Raw genomic sequence first — 11,871 nt, 5'->3', positions numbered from 1 at the left:
TCGGTTAACCGATTAGTCGAATAGTCGGATAATTTTACGAGCCCTATTGCGTAGGTCCCCCATTTTGTCCGCAATCGTTCACTTTTCGCGTGTTTGTGTTGTTAAATATTCACAGGCGATTAGTTGAATTAAAGTTGAACGGAGAGTGTAATTTTCATTTTAAAATATTCTTATATATATCTGTGTTCGTATGGAAAAGTAGCTTATGTCGAAAGGCAGGCTTTAGTATAAATCGGCATTCGCAGCATAGGATTGCGAATAGCTCACTGGCGCTGAGCCGTTGAACAACTTTTGGCAAATAAACGTGCAATAAATAGTTCCGATACTAGCAAGTCAATATTCTTATTAAGTCTCTGCAAAAAATTTATTGTCGTTTAAAGAATAAAGGGAATGCCGCATTATACTAAAGCCAGCCTTTCGACATAAGCGACTTTTCCATACGAACACAGATATGTATGTGCATAAATATATTTTTTTTGTAATTTTCTTTTGCTCAAATGATATTGAATTTTTATTTTCGAACGGTGTTATTGTTCCATAAGCGAATAAATCAATTTTTTGTTGAATGCATTTCGTTTTATTTGTCCCCTAAAAAACACCCCTTTTTCTTTCCCAGTTGTACCCCAAGTCCCGCAATTTGTTCTTATCTGTACCCCTTTCGGCATTTTAGGTCTGGTGACCCGAGGTTGTAGGCAGAGTCGAGTACAGGATGAAAATAGGTTTCTTATAGTTAATGAACTCTCCATTTTTATGTTATTAAGAAAAAAACATTATTTTCGCACTTGATGCATTTATCTATTAAGAGCTTTCATTTTTAATCCCATTTTATAAATCACACATGTTTAGAAAATGAGATTTATATACTTTTAAAATAATGTATAGCGATACATTTTTAGATTTAGCTTGTTGGTAGTTTTCATCGGCTAAATCATCATAAATGTTCAAACGAATAGTTTCTTAACACTTTTACTACACTTAGTTAACTAAGTTCGACTTTTGAAACATATGGCAACGCTCTTCAAAATATTTTCCTCCTAAAACCTTAAACTCTTTCGTCTGACACCCATATTGTGATACATATATGTATGTATGTATGTATTTCAATTATCCAACTGTCTTAATTCAAGTTGAATTTAATTTTTTAAACATATTTCTGAAATAAAGCCTTTTCAACGCTAATTAATCCAACTTATTTAATAATTTGAATGCAATTTTTTTAACACGTGGCAACCCTCTTTATAGACTAAAGCTAAAGACTGTTTCGTTTGATTCCCGGATTTTTATATTTCATATAATTTTTAACCGACTTCAAAAAAAAGAGGAGGTTATCAGTTCGTCGGAATATATATTTTTTTGTGTTATGTATGTTACCGCATAACTTTGGACCATGTTGACCGGTTTCAATAATTTTTTTTTTCATCGGCTAGGTAGTAGTACCTCAATGGTGTTCCAATACAAATTTTTTTTAGATCAGATAATTATAATCGTATCGTGAAGAAATTAAATATATTCTTACATTTTTATATGCGAGTTGAAGTCGGTTTTCTTTTTGGCTTAAAAATTACTTGTTGTATTAGTTAAGTGAATTAGAAATTTCAAACAGGTGGCAGCCCTCTTCAAAATAATTTGGTTTTTTTTTTAATACGTGGCAATCCTTCTAAAGTTAAGGTGAGAAACAAGTTTTTCAAAACGATTTCGATTGATACATCTTTTGTAATAATTGATTTATTTTTTTAAATAATTGTAATATAATTGTTTAAAATGTGGTAACTCTTTTCAAAAAAGTAAACCCCTAATTTAATTGTTCAAAAGGGGACAACTCTTTTCGAGAAAACCAAAACCAATTTACACATCTACATATCTACCCCATTCTTATGTGCTGAAAAAAAATCCTTTCGCCTATTATATATAGTGTCTGTACGACCTCCAGAATATGTGAAATACTTGAGGATCTTTGTTAGGTAATACAAATTTTCTTAACAACAACATTAGTGTGAGTAATTCGATCGTTACATATATGTAACACTTGCGTTTAATGAGTTGAGTATGGAAAAAACACAGATCGGAACGAATTCAAGTCCGTTTTCCGTAGAGTAAATCGCGTGCGTTTGGCAGAAAAATTGCTATTTAATACGAATAAAACGAAGAGTAATCAGATGACAAGTCGAGGCAAGAGCTAGACGCTACTTCTGAGAGTACAATGTCTTTAGCCATGCAGAAATCAATCAAGTGCGTAACGTTGTCATCCTGTAGAAGTAATAAGGTCAGAACGGCACAAGGTGTGCTTTGCGTCGTAATTGTCTCCGGTTACGAACACGAACTTATTTCCAAGCAATTTGAGAACCCTTTCACATTCCGCAGTACTGATAGTGTGTTTTGATTATTGGATCTTCAACTGCAATATTCGATGCTTGAACGGAGTCCGTACGCCACGGAATTGTGTTGTAATAGTTGATTTTGTTTCGAATTAGAATACCTGAGTCAGCATGAGCTTTGTTGTCTGAATGCATTATGTGCAATTTCAAAGTGGTTTTTCCAATACGTTGGGTTTCAGCTAGCAGTAGAGTGTGTAAACTCTAAAAAATGTGAAAATGTACAAATCTGTACAAATGTACAATCGCGTGATCTGTCTGGAATATGACTCATATTAGGCATTGGCATTGCGAATATGATGGTAGACTATGCGTTTCTTTGTCCCGAGATTTGTACATTTTGGCAGTGGTGTTTTCTAGAAATTGGTATCGAAATGAGTTCGGCTCAATAAAACACCCTACTCGGTAACTGTTAAAATTAACGAATGTGTACAAATGAAGAAATCGTGTGATCACTAATTTATTAGAAGCCTACTTCGCTGATTCTACCTATTTCTGAGCAGCACTACTAGGTTTATAAAGCCGAGATATGAAATAGATAACAGACTGACAACTGCAATTGATCCATCCTTCTGCAATTGAATAGACTCTTTCAGAAACACCGCAATTACGCGGTTTAGAGAAAACTAAAAAAAAACGCTCTATTATAAAAACATTTTTTTTTTTGGGTTTGAAGATGTCTTTATTGAATATAACTATAACATCGAGTACTTTTGTTAAAAAATAATAATTAATTTGAATTTAATTTTGAATTATTCACTTAACGAGTTTCTGCGGTAAACACGCAAATAATTATTCCAAAATATCGATGTTTTGGTATGAAAATAGTCTACGCATCGAAGTATAAATTTTTTAGTCTTGTTAGTCGACTAATCGATTAGTCGAATAGCTAATACGGCTTTCCCACGTCACTCCAATTGCGTAGTTCGCTCTCTCATTCGTAATTCGCACTCCAATTACCCTTCGAATTACGTAATTCGCCATATAAAATTTTGAGAGCGAATTACCTCATTTGTTGGTAATAAAGACTGCTATTTGACTAGCAACCGTAAAAAATTTGCTAATCGACTAATCGACTAATTGAATAGCTGTATGGTCGATTTTTAAAAAGAGCTCTAGTTTTAACTCATCAAATTGTTGTGAAATAATATATAAAAATTTTATGCAAATCCGATGTGTTGAAAAATATCAATTTACATTTCAACCCATCGAATCTAAGAAATACATCGACATATTTTTGCCACTGACATTCTTACTTTGGGTTTATACAAGAAAATTTTGCGAAGACAATAGCAATACATTCACGCTTTTATACTAATATGTTCATTGAGGTGGTTCAAAAATGCATGAGAAAAAGTAAAGTCGGAATTTTTATGCTCTCACCCCCTTAGAATTTTTCTATACCGAAAAAAATATACCGCTTTTTTATTTTGAAATCAAAAAATATTTAGAGGTCGCTCAAAGCGCCCAAAATTTGCTTTGTATTTTATATGGGGAAAAAAACAACTTTTCGTAGAAATGGTATAGAATAGTTCAGAATCAATATTTTTCCACCAGAACTCTCTGTTTACCTGCAGGAGATCCCAATAATAATACCCGATAGTTTATAAAACCATTTGTTCATCGCAACTATAATTATAAACTATATAAATGGTTAAATAAACAATTCTTTATTATTACCGAAAGTCTCCTGAAGAGAACCAGAGTTTTCCGATCGAAAAATCTTTCTTTTAAAAAACTCTATACCATTTCAACGAACAACTTTATTTTTCCCATATAAAAATACATGAAAAACTTTGAGCGCATTGTTTTATGCGTTTTGGAAGTCAGCCATACACTCATTTGTTTATCCTTTTTGTATATTTCCGCGCTTTCGGATTCCTGAAATAATCAATTCACTTGCGAACTCACAATTCATTAAACACAAAACCCAAAATATATGATAACTGACTACCCCGAATAGATGCACTCAATTCGCTATACTTACGTGTGGGCTAACGGGATGTGATTGTGTCTTATGACCCTCAGCATCGAGTGTGTAGAAAGCTTTCGGAATGAAATAACCAGCATCTGTAAATATAAGAAAACAAGTAATTTTTAAGCAAAAAACACCACTGACTACACAACTTATTTATATAAAAATTTAGCAGCGCCGTTAATTTCTCTATGATCCTTTTCGAAAAAAGTTATCCAAAAAGGATCAGAGAGCGTTGGAATTTTCTTCCTTGATGACGTTTGTTTACCGAAAGCAAAAACAAAATACATGTCAGTTTTAGTTTTTGTACTACCGCTACCACCTTATATGAATTCCCCTTGCTTAAAATCGTAAAGTTGCTCAATGTAACATACAAGTTAAAATGGCTATAGGCATTTCAAAGGTCATAATAAGAGTTATTTATATATTTTCTGTGCATTTGGCACATTTTGGTGCAGTTACAAATGCCCTAAAATTTTTGTTAACCGTTATTTTATTATAAGATATATTGTGAATCGAAAAAGACTCCGTTGAATTGATAACCTTACTCCTCTTTTTGAAGTCGGTTAAAAAGAAACATTTTAAAATTTGATTCCAAATGCAAGCAAAAACTTTATGAAAATTACAATTATGCCATAATCTGTTATGAGTGACAGATTTTAATGACTCCCAATGACATTCGATATTTTAATATATATTTATATATTTAGATATTTTTTGTTTGTTTATTGTTTATGTAGCCTCCACTGGCTGAACGGCTTTCGCAGGTTATATAAAGTCTGAATAGATTCAAATTTACACGCGCATGTTCGTTTAGGTTTTTTTTTTATTTGAATGCATGTATGTATGTATGTATATAGAAGTGTTAGCTGATTTCTTTGTTACGTATTTTTTTCTTGCTAAGCTGCTTTGGCTTTATTACAATATTTTTGTGATTTGATTTTGTTTCTTTACTGTTTCTTTGTTTTTGTTAATTTATTCAGCAAAATATGAGAATACAGTGAAAGCTCTATAACTCGAAGTGCAAGCTTATTAGAAAAAAAAAACAATATCAGAAGTAATGAACGACTTTAAAAAATTAACGAAGCTGATCGGCCGAAAAATACGAGCGAAATTATATTTTGAATGAGTTATCGCAAAATACTGAAGATTATTTTGGGTTGTGACGATTTTCCACTTATTGTTCTACGCGTGAGCGAAAATCCACTATACAAACACACATATGTAAACATCGTTTCATTAATTCACAAACCAGCAATAACCAGCAAATTCTATTTTACCAGAGAAGCTCTATATATTTGAGTTACAAAAAAAAATACATACTCTCCTAATTTTATATCTAATGAACTGGGTACTTATGGACGTTTAAGTGGCGAAAGTAGCTCATCGCCAAAACCTCTTTCGCAGCCAACTTTCTAAGCTCTCGTAATTTTCTTCTTTCGTTTTTTTTCCTGCTTGAATTACACGAAAAAACATCAGGTATTTAAAATCTGCGTATACATATCTACATATTTTTGTGAATTTTTTCTTTTTTACTACCTTGTGCTTCGTTCGCGAGTGCAAGTTAAGATTCTCAATTTGAGTAGTCATAGAATACCAGTTTGTACGCTTGTGTGTACTTACGCTTCAAGTAGTGTTTTTTTTTTTGTACTTTTTATATATTTTAATAGCTAAGCAATGAACTTTTGCACGAGCTTAATCTGAAAGCGTTCAATTCTTTGGAAATGTTGCTCTAGGAAAGCATTTACTCTTTCAAGTATTTTAAAAGTATCTTTTTACTTGGAATCGGAAAATCAGGTTTTCCCTTTGCTAATGTAACTGATTAGGTAAATTTAATCAATCAGCCCGGGCACTGCCGATAAGTTCTACGCCAGCGAGCAGCTGGTCTAGCATCAATATTTATTGTACATATTTACGTCGCAGCACATCTTACTTATAAATAGTATAATTTCTATTATTAATAATAATAGCAATGGTGTAGACAGGTTCAGAGATTTATGGCTAGGTGTAATTATTAGTTATGCTTCTAAGTTCTATGCCGACGATTAAAGCTAACTATTTATTTACTATAAAATCTGTTTGCATACTTTCCGCTAGGGTCGGTATTTTTTTTCCTCCTATGCAATGGAAGCATAGCAATTTATTTAAGTATTTTTTTTTTTTTAATTCAAAGCATCTGTTAACAATTTTTTGGCTTGTTCCAGATCTTGATATGTATTTCATCTGAGATTGCCAACACAGAGCCAAACCGATAGCATTAGTAAAATAAATTATAAACTAATACTCTGTGTCTTAGAAGAGTAAAAATAGCTTGGACTGCCTCTTTAGTTTTTTACACGTTCTTTATACAATACATATATGTACTTCACAGGTTGCATTCCTGCAGCTCCCTTATACGAGTGTCATTGGCAGTGAGCAATCAACTCTGAAAAATAAGTAAATAGGCCCTAGCTAGGTTCTGGTGCGACTTAACCTTTTATACCAGGCACAAATCGCAGAAAACGAATCTCTGACTTCGCATTTCATTTTTTACAATTTTCACAATGTTTTCCGTGATACGTTTCTTCGTCAATTTAAAAAAAAAAAAATATAGTAAATTCTATAACATAAGCCATATAAGTCAATGTGCCCAAATCAGGAAAATTTAACAAATTTCAAAAAATTTCATAAAAACTCTCAATTTTTTTCAGAATTATTAGAAACTTAAAGCTCAGTTATGCAAGACTTAGACTTGGCTTGACTTGAACATTTTATATCTGGCAAATGAGCAGCGCGTGTATATAGTTACCGAAAAAACCAACTTCACTTAGAAACTTGGAGAACTATAGATTTTTGATTTCCAAAATCACCCGAAAAAGTTACGATATTCCAAAAAAAAATTACGAAGTGTATTTTATGTGCAGAACTACACATATGTACATTAGGGTGGTCCTTTAAATCTATTGAAAGATATTTTTTTTTTTCAGTCTCACTTCCTCAATCGGTAATACCACTTATAAATTTTGGATCCGATTGGATGCCGTTATGGGGTGCCGCACAGGGGGGCAAAGTTCAGATTCCTGTAAAGAAACTAGACAAATTCAAATATTTTTTTTCTCATCTATTACCCAAAATCAATACTACCATAGTCGAAGACATCGCATAAAAATTTTGGTCCCGATTGGAGTCGGTTAAGACGTCTTGATAGGGTAATCTAAACTTTGACCCCTGTATGACACGTCTTAACCGACTCCAATGGGGGCCAAAATTTATATGTGATTATTTCGACTATAGTAGCATTGATGTAGGGGTTGAGGCTTAGGAAATCAGATGTAAAAATTTGCTTCCTACATTTGATAACCACCCTAATGTACATATATCCGGACGACAATGGGTCGTTATCAGATATCATGAAGTTAAAATCTCACAGAAAGCTTCTCAGGGAATCTTGACGAAGATCACAAATTTAAGTCCGGCCGAAGAAATAAATTCATTGATTGCGCTGTCGTTTTAATAAATTGGTACTGTCTTATGGCTTGAGGCTCATGACACAAAACAGCTGAAAGCATCTGATCATTCACAGTGTCAGTGTAACCAAACAAGTAGCACCGAACCGAAAAACTTTACTAATCCACCTTTTCAAGCTATTTTGTATTATATTAAGTATAGGAGGGTTGCCACCTGTTTAAAAATTTAATTCAATTGGAATAAAGGGAATTAGGTAATTGCAGTATGTATCATCATATGAGTACCAGACGAAAGAGGTTTAAGAAGGTAGTAGTGAAAATATTTTCAACAGGATTGCACCCTCTTTTAAAAGTCAGTTTAGTTAACTTATACACAAGTTCTATGATATACTAAGATATGGGTGTTAAACGAAAGATTGTTAAGAAATCCTTAGTTTGAAGCTTTAGAATTTTTAGGTTTTTCAAGAGGATTGTCACCTCTTGAAAAGTTATTTGCCACCATTTGCAAAGTTAAGTGGATTACTAAAAGTATTGGCATCAAGCTAAATGGCTTTAAAAAAATATGTATAACTGATCGGTATTTAGGAGAGTTGTCAGCCGTTTAAAAAATGAAGCTCAATTAAATTCATCAGTTAACTTAAATATGTATCAGTGTCAGACGAATGAGATGTAAACAGATTTTAGTTTTAAACTAATTTTAATGAGGGCTGCCACCTGTTTTAAAAGTCGAATTTATACACAAGTTAAACGAAATATTAAAATATGAGTGTCAAAAGACTGACTTTTAAGGAAAACTTTAGTTTGAAAATATTCTTTATTAAGGTTGCCACCTATTCTAAAAGTAGCAAATTAATTTTATTTTTTGAAGTTAGAACCTTTTTTAGCGGTACAGGAGATTTTAAATTTTATGAAATGAAAAACCGACCATACGTGTAGCAGGACTGAGCTTTTTTGTAGCTTAGCTCATACTTTTTTCTGCTAAGGCTGCGTTTCACCAAACTCATTTAAGTGGAGATAAATTTTAATCCAATGTTTTATTTAATTCTCCATTAAATTTTTTCAGTTTCAATAAGCTCCTAACCGTGCTAAAAGTGTTAGAAAAAGCAGAGCTGGTATACAGTAAACAGCTGATACACAATATTATGGTGTGTTTATATTGGTCGGCCGCTGTGGTGTAGTGGTAAGCAGTGCGCGCTTCCACTCCGCNAACAGCGGTCGTCCCTCGGCAGGCAATGGCAAACCTCCGAGTGTATTTCTGCCATGAAAAACAGCTTCTCATAAAAATACAATCGCCGTTCGGAGTCGGCGTAAAACTGTAGGTCCCTCCGCTCTGTGTGACAACATCAAGGCGCACGCCACAAATCGGAGGAGAAGCTCGGCCAAACACTAACATATGTGTAAGCGCCAATCTATTATTATTATTATTATTATATTGATCAGCTGATTAAACGTGTAACATCTCTAAGTATAGTTACGCTGATTTAATTTTTATTTAAGTGAAGAGCATAGGTAACTTAAATCAAAATTAAAAACAAATTAAACTTGATTGGTGAAACCAAAATTCCAAAATTAAAATAATTTTCTCTTAAATGAATCTGGTGGTATGCGGCCTAAGAGATAAGAAGAGTTTAGCACATTTTCTTTTGAATAAAGTGTGTGTTTAAAGGGCAGAGAAATTTTTAGAAGCTGCTTGCGAAAACGGAAAATCAACAAATTGAAAATTTTTCAATTTATTAAAATGGTTTCTCTTTTTTTGGTTTTTCTAGAAAAATTAGCATTTCCAAAATACCTACTTTTGGTATAGATTCCGCTTTTTTGCCTTCTTTGCGAAAAAACGCATAATTTCATACATAAATATTAACCGTCTAAGGGAACTTGTAGAGCTCCTAAAAGGCATCTCATTTTCCCAATTTTTCCGACTGGGTACCTAATAATGTATACTACGCTCGTCTATACATTCGTATATTTTTAAATATGAACTTCATTTAATTTTTAGTAATAAAATTTCTGCAAAACTTCTATATTTTACCTATATTTAAATATTATTAATTACAATTTTTTTATCCCCACAGATGTATGTATGTATAAACGTATTTATTTATATAAAGCCCGTCTCAAATTATAAGCGCACTAATTATTTTCAAGTTTTATCAAATTGCACACTTGTTTGTTATTTAATTTTAGTTATTTTTTATTAAGATATACATATGCAGTTTATTCTTTAGCAAATTTCAAACTTTGTGCAATACACAAATCAACGGTAAGTCCCAGCTGCTCCAAACTTGCACTTTATTGTACTAAAATTAGTAGACTACAAAACTGCATATACTAAAAATCTTCCTAAGAAATCCAATTAAAAACCTTCAAATAATTACGAAAGTTTGTTGATTTCTTTAATATTGCATAAAGTTCGAAATTTGTATTTATATGGTTTTTGTTCAAAAATAAAAAAATATTTTAATAAAACTATAACTAAAATTAAAAAAAAAAATATGTGAAAGCTTGTCAATATGTGGTGGGCTTATAAATTGACCCAGGCTGTATATTCCCAATTTCTAAATTTTATTAATACACACATATGGACGTACATATATATTTGTTAAATATGAAATTTCAACCTGTCAATGGAAAAAACCAAAGCCAAACAATCTGCAGAACAATGACTGATCAATAATTACTAATAAATTTTAATTATGGTAACGCCTTTGTGAAAACTTCAGTAAGCTAAAGGCTTAAAAAGCACGTTCAGCTCTGGTGAATCCCAAAACTGATGATGATGTAATAAATCTGATGTATGCTTAAAACACGCTTCAACTGAAATATTAATAAACAGTTTATTTTCATTTTGCAGATGTTTCATAGCTTGGCGTTGAGCTTTATTTACTCCAACAATTGATTAACGATTTTTTTTTTTTTTTGTATTCAAACACGCTAAGAAATACATACACACACAATATGCACGCACTATGCAAATATATTCTGAATAAAGATTTTCCACTAACTGTTAATGATGCTGAAGAAATTACTCACCGGCTTCAGCTGATGCGGTGGCAAACACAGCCGCTGCAACAACAATTACACATTCAACAAAGAATTTCATATTTTCGGTTTTTTCCCCCACTTAAATTATTATAAATCTACAAAAATAAACGAAAATGTTCATTAGCTATACATTGACAATGATGATAATTAATTTTTATTATTTCAGTCAAATATTACGTACAACTTTTGGCAAACGAAAGACTTGAGTAACGAACTTGTTAATTATCACAGCACACACAAATGTGAAGACCAAACGACAGAACAACGACTAAGCTGTCAAAACCGCGAACGTTGAGTTTTTATATGCGATTCGTATTGATGGGATTAGATTGCGGCATCAATTCGTTTGAGTCGAAATGAAGTGCGCCAATGGGGCGAACGATTCGCAAGATTTTCGAACATGACACATAAAAGAACTAACGTTCAAAAGCACATAAATACAAATAGTACACAATCTGAGAGTGGCTCAAGTAATGAGCGGTCAGTCCTGTTTAGTTTTATTTATTTAGAATGAGTATAGTGCGAGTGAAGAAATGAAGTTCAAGTGCAGATTTCAGCTGACAAAGCAACACCCAGCGCTGCAGCGTGAATACAGAATTCGTATTTTTGGATATGTATGAGTTTATATTGAAATTATTTTTGTTTTGCAGATTTCTTAAGACTTTGCTTTCTTCAGGTTTTTTATTCATTGTTCGAACGTAATTACTTTTTTGTGTGTGCGCTTTGCGCTATGTCAGCGATTTGATGTGTTTATTTGTATATTTATTTGTGAATAAATATATTTGCACGTACTATAATCTCCAAAAAATCGGGTTTTACAGATTAATAAAAACGTTTGGGTTTACATATGTTTGTATGTACATTAGACCGTGTCACAAAAAAGTTTCATTTGTTTCAAGCGACTTTGAACACGTACTACGAGGGTATTTCCATAGCGGTACCCTGTAAAACAGCTAAATCATTGTGTTTCTATAACGTCTTTATTTGATGGCCGATTTCTATAAATGACTTACCGTTGTAAGATATTAAAAATCCT

At 32.4% G+C, this 11,871-nt stretch overlaps 1 protein-coding gene across 1 annotated transcript in view; it reads right to left on the bottom strand.

The window, feature by feature from the left end:
• hui (hase und igel) overlaps nucleotides 1-11,125 on the bottom strand; it is a gene marked incomplete at its 3' end in the record, with an annotated part of 15,152 nt that extends 4,027 nt beyond the window's left edge. The window contains exons 1-3 of the mRNA XM_017634119.1: nucleotides 11,017-11,125; nucleotides 10,824-10,930; nucleotides 4,360-4,442 (exon numbers count right to left, since the gene is read on the bottom strand). Of these exons, the coding sequence (XP_017489608.1) occupies nucleotides 4,360-4,442; nucleotides 10,824-10,893 (153 nt within the window). The remainder of the gene's footprint in view (nucleotides 1-4,359; nucleotides 4,443-10,823; nucleotides 10,931-11,016) is intronic.
• Nucleotides 11,126-11,871: the final 746 nt, after the last annotated feature.

Source organism: Rhagoletis zephyria, unplaced genomic scaffold (genome assembly GCF_001687245.7).
Source record: "Rhagoletis zephyria isolate East Lansing unplaced genomic scaffold, Rhagoletis_zephyria_1.1 Rzeph_scaffold_12779, whole genome shotgun sequence".
In the NCBI taxonomy this organism is placed as follows: Eukaryota; Metazoa; Arthropoda; class Insecta; order Diptera; family Tephritidae; genus Rhagoletis; species Rhagoletis zephyria.
Note: the sequence above shows the minus strand (reverse complement) of the source record. Positions and strands in the feature narration are given on the sequence as shown.